Genomic DNA, 19,930 nt, shown 5'->3' on the forward strand with positions numbered 1-19,930 from the left:
CTGGGGCGAGCTTTCTGACCCCCTCGCCTGAACCCACGTGCGTTCGGACAGCTTTTTTGGCGCGAAATTTAAAATTTTCAGAAGATATGCAAATTCCGAATTTATAAATGTAAAATGCTGTATGAGGCCTGGAAATAATGAAAAGTAAATTTAAACATTTTTGGATTAAATTTTAAAATTGTTTCGATTTTTCTTTCAGATGTCTGTGTAGACCATGTCGGCTTCGGAAGTGTCTAAAATTTGGAATGACAACTAAAAGTTTGTTTTTTTTTTCAATTTTTTTGAACATTGATTTTCCTAGAATTCCAATATGGAAATCAATTGATTCCGACAAGTCCATCTTCCTACCTTGGCCGCCCGGAATTTTTGATGTTCTGTGATCCCAGACCTTCTAATTTGATAACATTCATTGATGTACACAAATTGATATCTGAAGCGTTACGTCTTCTAAATTCCGGATGCGAATCTCCATTAATCGCGAGACTCAGTTAGAGAAGTTGAGTCTTGGCGTTAATTTTCTGAAACTGGACTCTGAAAATATGAAATTTTTCCGAAAATTCGGGCGGGTCGAATTCATAGATGTCGTTGAGTATTATTTCATATCAGTGATAAAATGGATAATGCGTTTTGACAAGTTTCAGCTTTTGGAAAGAGATGTTCAGGTATGCTACCGTGTAGCTGGGAAAGGAAACTGAATTGTTGGATTCCAGATGAAACTTCTGAATTCCATTTGGCACGTCTTCATGAAGTTCCACACTTGCTCATCAACCGCAACATTTCGAAGAGTGTACAAAAACTCAAAACCTTATAAGAAATTCTTTCGGAATGTTTGTATGGACAAGGATCGCGCAAGTTTTGATACCACATGGATTAGCGATCTGCCAAAGGAATATGCTAGTATGTGAGTATCAGGGTTTTGTAAGATTTCGAATTTTGGGAAGTATCCTATTGTCTTTGCAGGTATATAAAATCTCAAAGAGTTCTGGAAGACGAGGTTATTGAAAGCTTAGAAAAATTGAATCCAACAGATGTGGAACTCTGTTTTATGTTTTCTCAGACTTGTTTCCAATATGCTGGAAATCGGTTTCAAAAAGATATTCTAAAAATTATGGATCATTTCCAGCAAGTTCTATCAGAGGACTTGCATTTTTATTATACAGAAAAAATGAGGAATTCAAGATATGCTAAAAGGCTAGCAGAATTGTTGAAAGTCAATAATACAATGCAGGTGAGTGGACATCTGGATGGACAGAGACATGGAGGAATTTACAGAAATCAATTTGGAAAAGTCGACCGTTACGGGACCTGAATCGTGTGTTTAATGTTGTCAAAGTTGGATTCTCCCATCCACAAATGTTTGAGGATTCCGCATTTTGTACTGGATTTGAAAATTGAATGAAATCTTTGAAAAATTAATTAAAGACTTTTAGAAACAAAAGTACATCATACCGTATTTGCTCTTCTAGATGCTTACCATATGCGTTCACTTTCGGCTCAATTATCTCGGTTCCAATGAGAGTTATCAAAACGTTATTTACTGATAAATTATTTATAATAAAGTGCTCAATATTACATCAGTTTACAAATTTTCGATATCTCTTATAGGAACCGAGATAATTGAGCTCGAATTGCACATATTAGGTGTGCTCAGCTGCTAGCGACGCGGCATCTCCAACGGTGACCTACTTGAGGAGTTTATACTTTTGAAATTTCAAGAACATTGTTTTCTCCTGAATAAAAAGGTATCATTCCCCCAAACCACCAAAACATAGAACAACACCATACAAATCAATCACAACCATGATTTTTTTCCTTCTCTCTCTCTCCGTCTCTAATCTCTCTCTCTACCCGCACTATCTGTTTACTCTCCAGACCATTTTCTTTCTCGTTTTTTGTCCACCAACCTATTAAAATGACAAAATTCTCACAAATTCCTTGTAAAATCTGTGGACAAGATTCGCATGGATTCCATTTTGGAGTCAGAGCATGTCGAGCATGTGCCATATTTTTTAGGTAAGTTTTAAAAGAGTTTTGTTAGTTTTTTTAGAGAAATGAATTTCAGAAGGTATGCGAATTCAAAATGGACGATGACGAAATGTTTGAGAAAGTCGGAAAATCGGGACTTGTGAGTTTATACAAGAATTCTGAATTCAAATTTTTTGAGGTTAGTTGTTTCTGCCGACCATGTAGACTTCAAAAGTGTCTCAAGCTTGGAATGAAAACCACCAGTGAGTTTTTGAAAATGCAGAAATTCAAAAATTCGAAAATTCAAAAATTTGGAAACTCCAAAATTCGAAAATTCAGAGTCTCAAGAATTGGAAATTCAGAAAATCAGAGAATCAAAAATTGGTTAGAAGAAAATTTTCAGACTTCCAACATAACCGAGACTGTTTCTCAGTTAGGCCCAAAAATTCGGCCCTAACCATTTGCCCTTCACCTTCATCTTTCCTCGGACGACCCGAATTTCTAATGTTCTCCGATCTAAAACCGTCAAATCTGCTCACATTCATCGATGTTCACAAACTAGTGTCTGAAGCGTCACGTCTTCTGAATTCTGGATGCGAATCTCCATTAATCGCTGAGAACCAGTTGAAGAAACTGACGATGGGAGCTAATTTTCTGAAGCTAGATGCTGATATTGTCGAATTTTTCGGAAATTTTGGAAAAATGGAATTTGTGGATATCATTGAATATTATTTTGTGACGGTTATAAAATGGATGTTACGGTTTGAAGAATTTCAGAAACTGGACAGAAATTTACAGGTAGGGAGAAAAAACAAAGAAGTTTTGCGTTCTAAAAACACTTCCAGATGACCCTATTAAATTCCATCTGGCATGTATTCATGAAATTTCACAAGTGCTCAGCAACAGCAATGTTTCGAAAAGCTAACCAAAATTCGAGGCCATTTCAAAGAGTTATAAGGAACGTTTGTATGGATTTTGAGAAGGCAAAAATGGACACAACATGGATGAGTGATTATCCACACCAGTATGTTGGAATGTAAGAGTTTTTGTCCGTAGAGCGAATTTGCTAAAAGTTATATTTTCAGCTACATGAAATCGCAAGCCATTCACGAAGAAGACGTCATTGAACTAATTGAAAAACTGAACCCAACAGATGTGGAGCTCACATTTATGTTTGCTCAGACTTGCTTTCAATATGCTGGAAATCGGTTTCAAGGAGAAATTATGAATATTACGGATCGATTCCAACAGATTTTGGCAAACGATTTACACAAATACTATACAGTTGAAATGAGGAATCCGAGATATCTGAAACGAATCGCAGACTTGATGAAAGTCAATAACACAATACAGGCAATCGGACATGCGGAGAAACAGATTGATACAGACATATTTTACAGAGGTCCATCTGGGAAGGCCGTCCTCAACGGGAACTGAATCGAGTGTTTAATGTTCTTAAAATCGGTTTTTCTCATCCTCAAATGTTCGAGGACTCGGCGTTTTGCACTGGGGAAGTTGGTCAAATCAGTTGACTGTGTTGAAAGATTTTACAACCAATATTAACAATTGTTATTGTGATATAAGAAATTTTCGATAATCACCAATAAATGACATAACATGAAGAACTAACAGTTGTGCAAAGAATTCCTCCCGACTTCTGAATTCCCATTTTAGTTTCCACTTCTGTCTTCTGACTCCCAATGCAGATTTTTTTTTTGAACCCTGAACATATGGATATCTGTTTTTCTGAACAAAATATATTAGCTCGATCATATTAACAAAAAAGATTCCAAAGATCTTTCGCCAATTCCATGATAAGAATGACTAGCGAAAATTCAATTTATTTTTATTAGATAAATCTCTTGGAACTTAGCGAGAATATCGAATCAGAGGTGAGTCAGTAAGTGTTCTCACAATGATTAAAAAACTAGGAAAAAAACGAAACGTTCAATGAAATTGGAAAAGTGAATGGTAGCTTGTCAAGATTCCGGTTCGTAATAACTGTGGGCTCACAAGTTCAACTCATTGAGGTGCTTGTATGAACCACATTTCTTCCACATAACATCGCATCTTTAACAGTTTTCTGATGTAGCGAAGATATCAAAATACAAACTACAAAATGAGTTGATGTGTTGGCGGTGTATAATACACCAAGAAGTGATCCAAAATTGGCCCCTATCACACTGCAACAGTTTAAGGTTGATATAGGCGTGTCTGCAGATTCACTTACGTAAATCCTACTTTCTCTACGATATGATCCACAATCGCCGAAGTAACTCCCAATGGGAATAGAGCAACGAAAAACGTCAATGTGAAGTAAAGCACGAGTTGTGTATTGTTTCGTGATTCTTTGTCTTTAGATGATGAAAATAATTTCGAGCGATTTTTATTGGCTTTTTTCACTTCTAAAACTAACATACCTGTTAGAAAAGTGAATAAAACGCACGGAATAGACTGAAAATTATAACATGATATTATTTTGGTTTTGTTTTTGAAAGACTTATAGTGGATATAATCGAATCGATTGTGAAAGTGTATCGTAAGAAAAGGACATGGTCAGGGTCGAATATATCTGAGTACATAAACCCAAATACCGGACTTTTTGTTTCTGAATTGCAAATGCTGATGCTGCCCATTTCAAAAATTACGATAAATAAAGCTTTGAACGCAGAAAACGAAAGGCTAGCCAGAGTTACCCCAGAAATAGTGACATACGCCGTGAACGGTTTTGAAAGGTTATCATAAAACGGATACATCGGATTTCTCACAACTAGAAGACGAACAAGACCAATTGAAAAACGAACCAGATGGTGGTTTGCAAACTCCAATAAATTCTTAATGTCAAAGTTGAAGTGTCTGAATGGTCATTTACAAGAATCCTGGAGTTTCCTTTAAAAAGTGCATTATGGCTGAAACAATTCCCATTGGAAATCCAGCAACAAAAAATGTCAATGTTAAAAAAACACGAGTTTTGTGCATTTTTGTGATTCTTTGTATTTAAGTGATGAAAATAGTTTAGAGCGTATTTTGTTTCCCTTTTTCAGTTCCAAAATTAACAATAACGTTAAAAAAGGGAACAATGTGCATGGGAGAATCTGAAAACTTTGGGAGCGTTTTTTTTATTTTGTTTGAGTTTAGTTGGCTAAGAAAATTTTGTTCCCAGCGACAAGAAACAGAAAAAAAACTCGTGAAGTCGTTTCATTTCATTTTCTTCTAGATAAAGCTTCAGACAGCGAAGTTTTTCATTAAATCACAAAAAGTCTTGTTGAGGAAAACAAAAAGTAAAAAATGTACAGGATAATTCGAAAACAGGCCACAAGTTTCATGACATAAGATTCGAAATATGGTAAATAGCAGTCCATCAAACGTTAGTTCCACATGAGATCACGTTTTTCACCGTTATCCTATATTGGGAACACATCAAAAAACAAACTATGAAATGAGAAGCTGTATTGGCTGTGAATAATATTTCAAGGATATTTCAAGGATATGAAATATTTCAAGGATATGAAATATATGTGACAATGAATCTGGAATGGTTGATTTGGGATTGTCGTTAGGCTCACTTACAAAAATCCTGGTTTTCCAACAAAAAATGACATCATCGTTGAAACAACTCCCAATGGAAACGCAGCAACAAAAAACGCTAATGTGAAACAAAACACGAGTTGCGTTGTTTTTTGTGATTCCTTGTTTTTAGCTGATGAAAATAACTATGAGCGATTTTCACTCGCTTTTTTAAGTTCGAAAACTAACAGTAGTGTTAAGAATGGAAGGAACATGCACGGAATAATCTGAAAGTTTTGTTGTACATAGTGTTTAACCTTCGCCAAACTTACACTGGAAATAATGGAATCGACTGCATTAAAGTACTTTAAAACATGAGAATCAAAAACTATATACGAATATCCTTGAATTGTGTTATTGAATTTGCAAGAGAAGACGCTCTCGAATACTACTATTTTAAAAAACGATGCTTTGAATGCTGACAACGATAGGCTAATCAGAGTAACTGCAGGAATCGTTACATACGACGCAACCGAATTTGAAAGGTTCTCATAGAACGAACTCATCGGATTCCTAATCACTAAAGTTCGAATTAGAGCAATCAAAAAACAGAACCAAATAGAGCATCGTTTCGCAAAGTCCGGTAAGTTCAAAAAAATCAGATTCGTCAAAACCATTCCATAAGTTCTTTCTTCGATGCAGCCTGAATAAGCAATAGCAATTTGAATGAATAAATGATAAAAATTTTCAATCATAAATACGACATCAGAAACTGCAACAGCCGACATTATCAAATATACAGAAGACGTGCTCATAGATTTTCGGGTCAAAATGAAAAAGTGAAATAAGTTTATTAGAGTACAAGGAATGGACATGTAATATTTGAATGGTTTGATTGTTGTGTAGAAACAGATAAGATTCCATTTAAATTCACATAGCTTAAATATTGTGGAATTACTGAAACCGATAAAGTCGTCACGAATACAGAACTCCATTCGATTCTCATAGACTAAAAAGACTTGTTCCAGCTGACAAGGATCACAAAAAATTATATTACGTCGTTTCCCTTCATTACCTCTCTGGAAAGCTTCAAAACAATAAAATTCTTTACTTAGTTACAGAAAATTTATCAAACAGGAAGTGATTCACAAAAAAAAAAACAAACGCTCTGAAACAGAAACGAATTTTCGAAATTTGGTATCGCTCATTTTAATGCAGGGTCGGAAAGAGCAACCACTGTAAGTGGCATTTTTCAATTCACATTTTTTTTCGAATTCAGAGCTTTCTATTTATTGAAATACTTTATTCAAATATCAGAAAACTAGTGGGAAATATAACAAAAAACAACATGATGATACGTTGCAAATGATGAAAAATCTGTCAAAATGACTTCACTGAAACCGATGATACTGTCTGTTTTCTCTGAAAAAACTTGGATGCAACCACTTCAGGTTACTTTTGACTTACGCTTCGACCATCTGCCGGCAGGTTCCTTCCACATGGAAGCACATTTCTCACAGTTCTCCTATATTGGGAAGACATCAATAAACAGACTATGAAATGCGATGATGTGTTGGCGGTGTATAATATTTCAAGAATATACGAAACGTTTGCGAAAATGAATCTGAAATGGCTTTGAGATGATGTGGGAGTGTCTTTAGGCTTACTTACAAAAATCCAGGATTTCCGAGAAAGAAGTACGTCATTGTCAAAACAACTCCTAATGAGACATTAAACATATTCAGTGCCATAGTCACCTATTTTTCCTATCTTCTCAGTATATTGTACACCGTCAACACAGTAACTCATTCCATAATTTGCGTGTTAATGTCTTCACAATATAGAAAAACAGTTAAAAATGTTATTTCATGTGGAAGAAATATTGAATAGTTATTTAAAAATCGATATGCAATAACCAAGATGTGACCCAATCAGTAGACAGTTGAAATATAAGTTCAAACACACAATCCGGAATCAGTCTCGCACTGTAATCCAGCAGCGCAGGAAGAGCAGCCATCTCCTTTTACGTAAATGTCAGAACCGATGTAGTTTCCTCTGAAATCATCAATTTTCGATTTTGAGAACTTTGAATAAAAGTTACTCACGGTTCTCCGTAGCGGCACACCACAGTGGCCAAGTGCTCTTTCATGTAATAGTCCGTTCCACACCTGCCTACTCCACATCCAATCAAACCTGTTTCAGCCCAAACCATCTGAGTAGCGTGTCTGATTGCAGAGGTAAAACCACTTTCATCCATCGTAGTGGAAGTCCATCCGTTGTCTTGGAACTCCTTCTCCCATGATTTTGTGGCGTTTCCTACCTGAATGATCTTATTGTTTTGATTTTGAGACATTCAAAACTCACTAATTCCTCAATAGTGCGAGATTCCATGGACAATGACATGTAGATGTTCTCTCCAAGTATAGGTACGTCATTTTCTCCTGGACAAAAGGTGGCCCAAGTTTGAGCTTCTCTGGCAAGTGACTCATCCCATTTCTAAGCGAAACATTGGGCTCACAAGCATTTCAATATTATTAACTCACCAATTTGCGCATGTTGGCTGCTTTTGGTTTGAGAGTTCCAGATACATTATAGGTTCCCTTTGCAATAGAAGATCTCAATTCGTTATGAGCTTTGAGCATGATTCCTTGTTCATCGGCACTGAACGGGACACTTAACTGAGCATTGACACATCCAAAGACGGTGAGAATACAGAACGCAAACTTCATGATTCAAAATGAAATGTTGGTTGAACCGGAGCGGGCCGTTTTAAATGAAAAATGTTGAACTTTCTAATTTAAAAGGGCATGTTACAAGGCAAAACATTGTATTTTGACTACGTATTGTTTTCGCATTTTTGATAGAGAGTGATAAGGAACCTTGAAGGAGAGCTTATAGTAAAACGTACTCTATGTTATTGTCTAGAGCACTAAGTGTCTTAAAACATTCCAAACACATGCGTAGGAGTCAAACAGTCTTATCTCTGATAGATGTCGTCATTGGGTGTTTTTGTAGTTTGTCATGTTTTTCTGAATTCCTTTGTTTTGAAGTCCGAAACTTGTTCACCTCATGTTATTCATAATTGAACGCAAATCGTATGAATTCGAAGGGCATCAATGGTTCGTAACTATACTTTCCATGAGTTGGTGCATCCACGATCACCCGTCCGACCTCCGTCCAGTGCTCGTCGATCCCATCCCTGATGCTTGCTGTAATAGTTTTAAAAAGCTTCCCGTTATAGGAATTTTTCATTTAAAAACATTTTCATTTCAAAAAACTGAAAACAAAACGATCTACCGTAAAACCTGTAATAGAAGGGCCCCCAACTTTCAATTTTGAGCAAATATGTCTTGGTACCTGTTGGAGATATGAGAAAGTTGTAAACTGATAAATTGCTTGCCATAATATCATATACCTTTTAAATTACATTTTATAAACTTTTATTTATTTCTGATATCCCCTATAGGAACCGAGATAATTGAGCACAAATATGACAGTGTGTGGACCCATCTTATACAGGTTTTACGGTATCTGAACATGAATTTACAGGTCCCAGTTCACAGGTCCGAGTTCATCATCCAGGTAGCTTTGATTGTGTTCTGCTGTTCAATGAAATTGAATCTTGTCTGAAACGAATTGAATTTATCATTATAATTGTTTTTGTTTTGCTATCTAATTTTTTTTCATAATTGGATGACTGGAGATTTCTCCAGATTTCATTTAAATATGGTGTTATATCGCCACCACCTGAGCAGAATTTCTCTCACTATCAGTCTTCGAAAATTCAAACAACTAAGATTCTGATGGAGACCTGTGTTCTTTATGAATATGAGGGTTATAGTAAATCTATAAGTAGTGCCATTTTTTTTTAATTGAGGACATGAAACTCTGCACATTTACTAATGAAGAGACGAGGAAAAATATGAACATAAATACAATGCACGAAAAGCGCGTTCGCATGCGTCAAACATCGCTTGCAGAACTTTTGCCGCACCCTGTAAGCCCCCTTGGTCCACCCGTCACGTCAGAATGCATACTCTCAAACAGCTTGGACTAAAATCATCTTGAACAGCTTGGACTAGAAGCTCTAATTATTAGTGGACCAAAAAACGTTTCAGTGCTAACATCATTTTTTCCCTGGAAACATTTTATTATATTGACATCATTCTAATTTTGGCATGCTATAAACCAAGAAAACAAAGATTTAAACCTCCACCATCACCTAAAAAAATCTGGTATTCAGAAATCCTTTCTTAAACTTTTTTTAAATTCAACATGGGATGTTATGCTGATTACATCTATCGAAATTCGAAACTTCTCACATTTCTTTGGAAAGTTTTTAATAGGTCATGCGAAATTATTGGCTTTCAGCTTTATGACAATGGAATTTTTATATCTGGTCCTTGTATTTTAATAAACATATTCCACATTCTTATCCTCACTCGAAAACCATTAAGGAACTCTCCAATTTACGTAATAATGACTGCAATTGCCCTAATTGATATCTGCTCAGTGCTATTTGATGTCCATCGGGAGGTTGTGAATCTTTTCAAGATTTTGAACATTTGCTATTCTAAGGAGACAGATTATAAAATAATATGGCTCGAGATTTTTATGGATTGCTTTAGAAACTTCACCAGAAGATGTTCAACTTGGCTCAGTTTCAGTATCACTCTTATCAGAACTTTTATTGTAAGAAATCCATTGAACCCGAGATTTGGGATATTTTCAAAGCCAAAAATTGCATATCTTTTTATAACCGGTGTTTTAGTCTTATGTGCTCCAATTCATATTTTCGATTTGTACAAGTTTAAAATAGTTTTGGACAACAAAAACTACAAATTTACACAGTATCCAGAAACAAATATTATTTTTTATTCATGGGAAACAACGGAATTATTTTGGGATCATGATGACGCAGTTTACACTATGCACAAGCTTCTTGATGGATTGATTTCAAAGGTGAGATCCTTTCTTTTGAATTGGCCATGGTGTTGGTGTTGGCTTGGTGTTATTCTTGGCCATTTACCGTGGTGGCCTAGAAAGCTCAATTTGCAAAAGTTAGGCCATCCTGTTTAAATCGGTTGAAAACACGCCAGACGAATATCAGGGCACTTCAAAGTCATTGAACATGGACTATAAAAATTGAGTTGCGAACGTTAGGCCAACCACTGAAAAAATCAAAACATTAGTCTGGTAGACATAGAATTCTTTTAAAAAAACGTTTCAGATTATCCCGTGTGTTTTGTACCAATTGCTACGATTCTACTGGTTCAAGGGATTCGAAAAGCTGGTAGGCAACGAAAGAAAATGGTCTCATCTTCAAGCACAGCAAATTCAAAAGACGCTTCGAAGTTGGTATTAGCTACAACGTTGACGTTTTTTTTCGCTGAACTTCCTTTGGGTATAATTTACATGCTGGACCCGTTTGCAGGATTCAAGATGAAGGGATTTGATATGCAGTGAGTTTTAAAAGAGCCTAATCCGTAGAAAAATACCATTTTCCAGGGTAGTTCTGTCCACTTTATTTCAATTATTCTCTATTATTCTTACTGTCACCACTGCCACCCATATGATCATTTGCCTTCTAATCTCCACCGAATATCGAAAAACTTGTCTTGTTATCATCAGATGTGGATACGTTCCAAAAGTGAGGATTTTAGAATTCATTCAGGGTTTTTCAAAATGTCAAGTTTTTTACAGACCAAAAAACAGACACAATTTGTGGCGCTGAATACGAAAACTTGATCAACTCAATATTAATCCTGAACTGTTTTTGAATAACACCCTTCACGTCATTGTCTGTGATTTGCATAAATTGGAAAACATAACAACGATGACTTATAAAAATAAAACTTATAAAAATGCGAATTCGATATCAGAATTTATAATTTTTTTATTCAAAAATGCTATACCATTTTCTTTTGGCTTTTCTACTTTCCTTTATTAACGCTGAGCCATTAATCGGTGGTCAGGATTTGGAAGACGCTATTGGAGAAGCCGAAGGAGGCATTGGAGGAATCATTGGGACCGAAAACCCTCTCGACGAGCTGATAAGTGGATTTTCAAGAAATAGTAATTATGTTTTAGCCTTTATCTTGGTGTTGCTTGTTTTATGGAAATGATTTTTGTGCCAACTGAAATTTTGTGTGCACTACATATAATACTGTACATTTTAAAGCGAAATAAATATAAATTTCATGTGTATTTTTCACAAACCTACATTTTTTTAAAATTGAAATTGGTTTTCAAGATTGAAACCTAAAACAGAATTCAAAAAGCTCTACAAATATTATATTAATTTTGACTTTAATTGAATACTGGGTTTTAAATCAGACGTCGCCAAGTAACCCGGGGCGACTTGGCCGTCCCAGCTGTTTTCGGGCCTTTGATTTAGAACTGGAAGGTTTAACAGAGTCCAATTAGGAGGTATTTTGTATTAGATCTCGCGAAGTTCTACATTTTACTATTTGATTCGTTCCGAAATTCTAAGTTTGGAACTAGTTCTGAATCCCGCCCAACCACGGATTAAATATGGAAAAATCAGGAAATCAAACTTGATTTGAATTTTTCAAAATTTCATAATAAAGTTTACATCAATTTATCGCTGAATGTTTAGACTGACTGCTACTGGAAATCTTGGATTTCTTCCGATCACTTCTACCTGCAAACAGTAACTTCGATTTTCATAAAATCAGCGTAAACTCACATAACACAGCTTTTCTGAAATCTTTGATGCAAAACATGGCAATCAGCGGTTCTAGAGCCGGGTACACAGCTAAACTAGCTCCAACATAGTTGGCGATTCTTCCGACGTACACTTCAAAAAGCGGAAACGTCATTAATAGTCCCACGGGGCTGTACATCATGCAAAATGGGAGGACTGTCTGAAATTTCTGATTGATTTAGGGTTAGTCTAAATCTAGTTCACCTGGAACGTTAAAGTGACGAATAGTTGATGATTCAACTCCAGTGTTCTGGCACTCATATGATCTTGCGACTCTTTCATTGTCCAGTAAATATTGAAGGCGCAGTAAAGGATAGTAGAGAAGCAGACACTCTGAAAATAATTCTTGAAGTTAAAAAAAATTATTCCAAAAACTCACAATAATCCCAACACACCCAACCGCTGATAAACAATCTAGAATTTTCCATTTCCTTATACCATTTTGATTTGTTGACCAGTACATTGGAGCAATAAATGGAACCGTTTCAGAGTCTTCATTGTAAACTGTTCTCAATTCTTCTCTGAAAAAAAAAATAAATCTAGCTTTTAAAAATTATTTAGAATCACTCACTTCATGAATTCCTGCTTTTCCACTGTATTAGCCATCCCGTAGAACACAAATTCGTACCAAAGAAAGAAGCAAATAACACACGGGACAAAAATCAAGCCAAGTTTGAAACCAGAAAGCTTTGATAATGTATCTGGTCTGAAGATAACATTTTAAATTTGAGTTCAACTTAGGAAAATAATTGGGTACCTGCAAATTGCCACATATCGATAGAAGAATTGTGCAGCTAATAAAGATATAACTAAAGCAAATGAGCCGCAGTATAAGTCTGAAAACTTTGAACTACTTAAATGTTTTAAAGTTATAAGTATTTACAAGTAATTTCCATTCCAATCCACTTGTAGGGTTTGAGTGGGCTATCCATATAAACTATGAACACTTGTCCTTTGATGTGCATAACCTGGAAAATTCTGAATTTTCGAAAAAAAAAATCCGTTGTTGACAAACCGGTTGAGTGAGCACTTCGATCCATGAATAGATAAGAGAGTACATCGCAAAAACACACATGACATGTCTATAGGATCCGAATAACTTTCCAGCTTTAGTAATGATAAGGTAGACTAAAACTGAATTGGTTATTTGAGCAAAAAAGAAGCCGGCATACTGAACGATTTGGAGCCAGAGCATTTTCTGGCACAATTTGGAAAAATCGGGAGTTTTATATGCAAAAAAGTTGTGACGGATTAGATGAAGCATATTTGATTCTTCTTTTGTGTACATACGTTTGATCTTATCTTCATTTCCATCAATTTTCAAAAATGTGAAAAATCTATTTATCAATTTAATCCGTCTGAAAAATGATTCCAACGGATTACGCTCATTTTATTAGTCACAGATTAGTATTTTCAATTTCATGTATTCCTGTTAAACTGGAAAAAAGATTAGATGATGTTGACAAACCAATGTGACCATGAACAGGTTTGCCAGCCTAGAGAATTTCGAAGGATCCCTCAGGCTCAGCCCACTGCGCTTGACCCCTAAAAATTTTTTTTATTACAACTTATTCCCATTATTTATCCTTGTTTTCAATGCATTCACTCAAAACCCTTATTCAAAGTGTCATTGAGTTAGAACTGTTTACTTGTCACACAGCTTATCTGCCCGCTTTCGGATTCAACACTCGCACTAGGTGCCATTCTCTCCAGATAACTCAAAATTTGGTTTATATAAGCAACTCATAGAGTCGAACATGTGGGACAAATATTTGAGGCGCCGCGTCTTTACCAGCCGAGCTACGGTGGCAAATTGGTCCGCCAACCGCCTATAACTTTTAGTCGTCACGTCAGACACAGTACTTCAAAAAAACTCCGAATGATATCTTGTCACCCCTTCTTCAAAAAATTTGTCACTCTCTGAACTTTCCATTCTTTCAATCTACTGATTTCATTTTCTTCTTGACCAACCCACATACATTTTTCTGTTCGTTCTTTTGCACCATGCAACGAGATCTAATTGCAAGTGTTGAAAACTGCTTATTTTGACTCCTGCTTATTGGCAGAGAATTGAATTTGTTGCTTCAGTCTAACAATGAGAACCAAAACTTCTACTGCAAATCCTTTTTACGACTACATCCAATGGGATTTGTATTCTGATCAGTCTGAAACAGAGACCACCCCTCTGTACTATGGGTATCACTACTACGAGCTTTACGGTCATTATGACTTGGAAACTGATTTTGCATTTGATTTCTTCAAAAGCAACTTTGAGCCTCTTAGATACCTCGTTCACGCTACGACAACAGCTTATGAAATCGCTTCCGTGATAAATTTCTTAGTGAATATTCCTCATTTATTGATTTTACTTCAACGAGAATTACGAGCCAATTTGGTGTACATTACAATGATCGATATCTGTCTTTCTGATCTGGCGCATTCGCTTGGAGTCATGTCTTACAAAGCGGTGGAATCCCAAATTTTTTCGCAATTGAACGATGTGATTTTGGTCAACCGTACAGTGTTGTGATTTTGAAAATAACATCCAAGTCTCTTCAAGTGTTCAGTCGAAGATGCGCCGCATTTCTAGCCCTCTTCAAGGCTGCGTTTCGTGCGTTCTCCGTTTTTTTCCCAATGAGTTCTTCTGCCAACTTTTTGATGAAAGGAAAATCAGCTGTCCTCGTTGTTTTATCTTTCTCGCTTGTTTGCATAGTATGGAGCTCATATTATTTCGTGTCGTGTAAAGTTGAAACTGTTGCTCAGTTAGTTTTTCAAATAATTTGATTTCAAAGCATCGGTACTTTTTCAGATGTAACCCAACTGTCTCAGAACGCATCCCCTCGTATGCACCCTACCGTTTTGTAACTGGAGAACAGTGGGAGAGAACTTTCCGTTATATGAATGGATATCTCTGTATGCGTCAGCATTATTTATGTTTTCGTAACCGCTGCACTTGTTTTCGCATTGTGTCAGGCTAAAAAGCGAAGAAAAGGTTTGAAAAATGACAAGTGAGTTTCCTTCCGACCCGGGCCGTGAACAAACTGTCTGGTCTTCCGGGGAAAAGTCCCGTCACCCAGAAACTTCTAGGGCCCCTAACCAATAAGCGGCGACCCTGTTTTCGACACCCTTGCTTCCGTTTCAGACCTAATAACACATCAGAATTGATCGTAGTGATGGCTGTATCCCTGTTCCTATCTGAAGCAACATATGGTGCCTTATTCATTTTCACTTATTATTTCAATGATTTCGAGGACCAGTGAGTTTTTTTATTAGCTTTTTAAACCTGAATATAGCATAATTCAGAATCATGCTGGAAGATTTTGAAGTTGTTGCTCTTATTTTCTCTATGATAAATTCTACAACTCATTGTATTATTTGCGTTTTCATGTCTTCACAGTACAGAGACACTATCAAAAGAATGGTCGGATGGAAAGAGAAACAGAAGATGGATAATGTTAAGGTAATTATGTTGGTGTTGGAAGATTAATGAATGTTCTGTTTCAGAATCTGATTGTTGTCGAATCATCAGCACATCCCTCGACTGCACGTACCTCGAAAACGTCAAACGATTCGAAGAAGACATTTTGAGAAAATTTCAGTATTTCATTTTGATTTCTGAATAAACTATATTCAAAAACCTTTGAATCATTAGGAGACATGAAAAATGTGTTTCTCGAATTTACGTTCATATAAGCCCTCGAGAAGTTTAAATTATGAGCAAACTCACGGTACCTCCAACGTTAGGTCTACAAGTTCAACTCCTTGAGAGGCTGATTTCTATGAGAAAATCACGGAATTATGTTTAAGAATTGATGAATAGTCTGTTTCAGAATCTGATTGTTGTCACATCAGCTGCAAACCCTTCCACTGCTCAAACCTTGAAAACTTCAAACAATTCAAAGAAGACATTTTGAGAAATATTAAAGGAATGAACCAAATACCGTATTTCCTCTAATAGAACCTCACCCAAACCATCTACTTTGAGCTTAATTATCTCGAGTTCTGTGAACGATATCAAGAAGTGGTCAACTAAGAAATTATTAATCATAAATATACCCATATTTTATCAGTTGACACATATTTGACATCTTTCACAGAAATCGAGATAATTGAGCTCAAAGTTGACAGTTTGAGTGGGCTTCTATTAGAGGATATACGTTAGCTTTAATCCTTCATACTGTGATGAATTTTTTTGATTTGTTGCGTGAACATTTTAAATCCTATCACAATTTTTCAGAAATGACTTGATTCCTCTTTTGTGCACATATTACATGGAATTCCTTTGAAAATCAAAAATAGAAATTTAGAACATGACGAAATCTACAAACATGATAAGACCCCCCCCCCCTCTTTGAAAAATTTGTCACTTTCTAAATTTTCAATTCTTTCGATCTACTGATTTCATTTTATTCCTGATCAATTCACATACATATCCTTGTTTACTCTTTTGACACCAAATGTCAAGCAACAGGATAATTGCATGTTAGATTTGAAAACTTCTCATTTCGGCTCGTGCATTCTGAAAGCAAAAAAAATTGATTTCATTTCTTAGTATGAAGACCAAAACTCCTACTGCAAATCCTTTTTTTACGACTACAGCCAATGGGATTATCATAATGCTCCGTCTTGAACAGAGACCGCCACCCTGTACTATGGATATACCGAATCCGAGATTTACGACGAGTATGACTACGAACAAGATTTCGCATTTGGTTTCATCCAAATCAATTATGACCTTCTTATAAATCTCGTTATCGCCTTAACAAGAACTTATGAAATCGCTTCCGTGATAAATTTCTTGGTCAATATTCCTCATTTATTGATTTTACTTCAAAGAGAATTACGAACCAATTTGGTGTACATCATAATGATTGGTATATGTCTTTGTGATCTGGCACATTCGCTTGGAGTTATGGCTCACAAAGCGGTAGTATCGGAAATGTTTTTCCCAATTGAACTATGTTATTACGGTCAACCATACATTGTTGGGATTCTGGCAATAACATCCAGGTCCCTTCAAGTTTTCAGTAGAAGATGTGCGGCATTTCTGGCTCTATTTATCGCCGCGTTTCGTGCGTTCTCTGTTATTTTTCCAATGAGCTCTTCTGTCCATTTTTTTAATGAAAGGCAAATCTGCAATCCTTGTTGTTTTATCTTTCTCAATCGTTTCCGGAGCATGGGGAATGTATTATTTCGTATCGAGTAAAATTGAAACTGTTCCTGAGTGAGTTGTTCTCCAAATCTCAAAACAATTTGTATTTTTCAGATGCAACCCAATTGAACCAGGATACCGCACCACTTACGATCCCTACCGGTTTGTAACTGGAGAACAATGGGAGAGAACATTCCGTTATGTGAATGGATACATTTCTGTTAGCGTTAGCTTCATTTATATTTTCGCTACCGCTGCACTTGTTATAGCATTGTATCAGGCTAAAAACGAAGAAAAGGCTTGAAAAATGACAAGTGAGTTTGTGGGTGTCAAAAAGAGGTTGCGACCGCGGCCTGGCTTATAGATAAATTGGCGTGGTATGAAAGCTTTCAGCAACCTTGATTTTGTTTCAGACCCAATAACACATCTGGATTGATTGTTATGATGGCTGTCTCCCTGTTCCTATCTGAAGCAACATATGTGCCTTGTTCATTTTCATTTATTATTACAATGATTTCCAGGATCAGTAAGTTCTCTCCTCTATTATTTTTATTCAAATACCACATGATTCAGATTGATTTTGGAAGATTTTCTTGCACTTATTTTCTCCATGATAAATTCTACAACTCATTGTATTATTTGCGTTTTCATGTCTTCACAGTACAGAGACACTATCAAAAGAATTGTCGGATGGAAAGAGAAACAGAAGATGGACAATGTTAAGGTAATTATGTTGGTGTTGGAAGATTAATGAGTGTTCTGTTTCAGAATCTGATTGTTGTCGAATCATCAGCACATCCCTCGACTGCACATACCTCGAAAACGTCAAACGATTCGAAGACATTTTGAGAAAATTTCAGTATTTCATTTTGATTTCTGAATAAACCATATTCAAAAACCTTTGAATCATTAGGAGACATGAAAAATGTGTTCAACTCCTTGAGAGGCTGATTTCTATGAGAAAATCACGTTTTACCACCAAATCCCATCACTTTGAATGTATTTTCATCTTTATGATGTTTTTCGCATAAGCATAACGTTTTCAACAAACCAACTTTAATTATATATTCTTTTACATTCGTATAAATACTTGCATGTGATAACCAGAAAGCAGTTTTTCTTAAATTTCTCTCAAAAATGAAATTTCCTACTACCACTGTAGATCCATACGACTTGTACGACAATGATTTTATCTACAGTGACCCGTTTGGGCAGGGCTATATCAATAATCGAGATTACTTCGTTCAAGTATTTTTTGGGTCTGATCCATATGATTTTGTCGATATCACCTGGACTGCTAGACAAATCTATGACGTCGCAGTTTTTGTCTGTTTCTTTGCGAACCTTCCACATTTGTTCTTCTTGACGCGCAAAGAGTTGAGAAGCAATTTAGTGTACATCATCATGATTGGAATTTGCTTATGTGATTTGCTGCACGCGCTTGCTAAGATGAGTTCAATCTTCATGACTTGGCATATTATTTATCCCCAAGAGAAATGTCCGGCCACTTATCCATATTATCACGTGTGGATCGATGTGATGGCTATCACCCTGCAAATTATGTGTAGAAGATGTTCTGGACTTTTGGCTCTGTTCATGGCAGGATTCCGAGCATTTTCTGTTATGTTCCCTATGAGCAATGCTGTCAATTTCCTTATGAAAGCGAAATCTGGTTTTCTTATTGTACTGCTGATAGCCATGAGCTGCGGTGGTTGGAGTTCGTGGTACTACAACGCTACAAAAATCGTTAAAGTCTTGGAGTGAGTTTTGTTTGTTATTAAGACAAGTGAAAAAACCAAGGAATTTCAGTTGCACATATATACAAACCACAAGTTATGTGCCTTATCGACAGGAGATTACTTCTGACGAAGAGAATAGATTCCGTCTATATGACGGATATTTAGCTGCTGTCGTGGTTCTACTCTATGTTATTGTCACTGGAGCACTTGTGATTGCACTATTTCTGGCTAAAGAGAGAAGAAAGAATTTGAAGAATCAAAAGTGAGTAGTTACACAAATTTGGAAATCCACTTTTTGGTATTCAGAGCTCCCAACACGTCATCACTTGTCATTGCCATGGCTATCTCCCTTTTCGTTTCCGAGTTATCATACGCAGTTTTATTTGTTGCTGGATTTTTTCTGCTCCGCGGTTTTGATGATCGGTACATGACATCTTGTTACATATTTCTAGTACATACATTTCAGACCTGCAATCATTCAACTCGAATCGATGGCTCTCACGTTATCCATCATCCACTCTATCACCCACTGTTTCATTTGCTTTTTCATGTCATCCCAGTACCGGGATACCGTCAAACGATTCATATGGGCACCTAAGGCTAAAGACGTGAAAGTGAGTGAAATTTAATTGTGGAAAACTTTAAACAGAAGAAAATTCTAGGTTGCAGTTGTCGAGGCTTCGAGTGCTCATCCGTCAACAAAGAACACTTCGAAAACTTCCAACACTTCGAAGAAAACTTTCTGATATTTTGAATTTGAAAACTGTATCTTCAATCTATGTCGTTGATGAATAAAATTTTAATCGTCATGGAAATTCGTTCATCGCCCCTACACGGTAG

General features: G+C 36.2%; 7 protein-coding genes across 7 annotated transcripts in view; 5 read left to right on the forward strand and 2 right to left on the reverse strand.

Annotated features, from left to right (window-relative positions):
- Positions 1 to 3,497, forward strand: part of CBG01227 — a gene marked incomplete at both ends in the record, with an annotated part of 6,289 nt that extends 2,792 nt beyond the window's left edge. The window contains 10 exons of the mRNA XM_045236952.1: positions 200 to 258; positions 302 to 371; positions 437 to 662; positions 711 to 901; positions 961 to 1,228; positions 2,063 to 2,228; positions 2,537 to 2,763; positions 2,811 to 3,001; positions 3,051 to 3,318; positions 3,366 to 3,497. Coding sequence (XP_045091779.1) covers positions 200 to 258; positions 302 to 371; positions 437 to 662; positions 711 to 901; positions 961 to 1,228; positions 2,063 to 2,228; positions 2,537 to 2,763; positions 2,811 to 3,001; positions 3,051 to 3,318; positions 3,366 to 3,497 — 1,798 coding nt within the window. The remainder of the gene's footprint in view (positions 1 to 199; positions 259 to 301; positions 372 to 436; positions 663 to 710; positions 902 to 960; positions 1,229 to 2,062; positions 2,229 to 2,536; positions 2,764 to 2,810; positions 3,002 to 3,050; positions 3,319 to 3,365) is intronic.
- A 485-nt stretch (positions 3,498 to 3,982) lies between these two features.
- CBG01226 lies at positions 3,983 to 7,875 on the reverse strand (the record flags this gene model as incomplete). Its single annotated transcript, XM_045236953.1, has 9 exons — positions 3,983 to 4,148; positions 4,196 to 4,419; positions 4,560 to 4,821; positions 5,722 to 5,759; positions 5,805 to 6,551; positions 6,940 to 7,096; positions 7,438 to 7,527; positions 7,578 to 7,792; positions 7,837 to 7,875. The coding sequence occupies 9 exons, from the start codon at positions 7,873 to 7,875 to the stop codon at positions 3,983 to 3,985; spliced, it is 1,938 nt and encodes a 645-aa protein (XP_045091778.1).
- Positions 7,876 to 9,747: 1,872 nt separating this feature from the next.
- On the forward strand, positions 9,748 to 11,220 carry CBG26974 (the record flags this gene model as incomplete). Its single annotated transcript, XM_045236954.1, has 4 exons — positions 9,748 to 10,465; positions 10,703 to 10,934; positions 10,981 to 11,122; positions 11,176 to 11,220. The coding sequence occupies 4 exons, from the start codon at positions 9,748 to 9,750 to the stop codon at positions 11,218 to 11,220; spliced, it is 1,137 nt and encodes a 378-aa protein (XP_045097993.1).
- Positions 11,221 to 12,068: 848 nt separating this feature from the next.
- Positions 12,069 to 13,394, reverse strand: CBG01225 (the record flags this gene model as incomplete). Its single annotated transcript, XM_002635946.1, has 8 exons — positions 12,069 to 12,136; positions 12,182 to 12,359; positions 12,404 to 12,532; positions 12,579 to 12,720; positions 12,771 to 12,905; positions 12,957 to 13,035; positions 13,083 to 13,167; positions 13,215 to 13,394. The coding sequence occupies 8 exons, from the start codon at positions 13,392 to 13,394 to the stop codon at positions 12,069 to 12,071; spliced, it is 996 nt and encodes a 331-aa protein (XP_002635992.1).
- Positions 13,395 to 14,294: 900 nt separating this feature from the next.
- CBG01224 lies at positions 14,295 to 15,787 on the forward strand (the record flags this gene model as incomplete). The annotated part of the gene is made up of 6 exons (XM_045236955.1): positions 14,295 to 14,725; positions 14,767 to 14,961; positions 15,124 to 15,207; positions 15,342 to 15,455; positions 15,503 to 15,659; positions 15,704 to 15,787. The coding sequence occupies 6 exons, from the start codon at positions 14,295 to 14,297 to the stop codon at positions 15,785 to 15,787; spliced, it is 1,065 nt and encodes a 354-aa protein (XP_045091777.1).
- A 1,532-nt stretch (positions 15,788 to 17,319) lies between these two features.
- On the forward strand, positions 17,320 to 18,200 carry CBG01223 (the record flags this gene model as incomplete). Its single annotated transcript, XM_045236956.1, has 5 exons — positions 17,320 to 17,423; positions 17,466 to 17,624; positions 17,765 to 17,877; positions 17,939 to 18,075; positions 18,120 to 18,200. 5 exons carry the CDS (start codon positions 17,320 to 17,322, stop codon positions 18,198 to 18,200), a joined length of 594 nt encoding a protein of 197 aa, XP_045091776.1.
- A 288-nt stretch (positions 18,201 to 18,488) lies between these two features.
- Cbr-srw-6 lies at positions 18,489 to 19,836 on the forward strand (the record flags this gene model as incomplete). The annotated part of the gene is made up of 5 exons (XM_002635943.1): positions 18,489 to 19,111; positions 19,161 to 19,352; positions 19,397 to 19,513; positions 19,557 to 19,704; positions 19,753 to 19,836. 5 exons carry the CDS (start codon positions 18,489 to 18,491, stop codon positions 19,834 to 19,836), a joined length of 1,164 nt encoding a protein of 387 aa, XP_002635989.1.
- Between the last annotated feature and the right edge of the window lie 94 nt (positions 19,837 to 19,930).

The sequence above is a fragment of the Caenorhabditis briggsae genome (assembly GCF_000004555.2).
Source record: "Caenorhabditis briggsae complete genome, chrV, whole genome shotgun sequence".
NCBI classification, from domain to species: Eukaryota; Metazoa; Nematoda; class Chromadorea; order Rhabditida; family Rhabditidae; genus Caenorhabditis; species Caenorhabditis briggsae.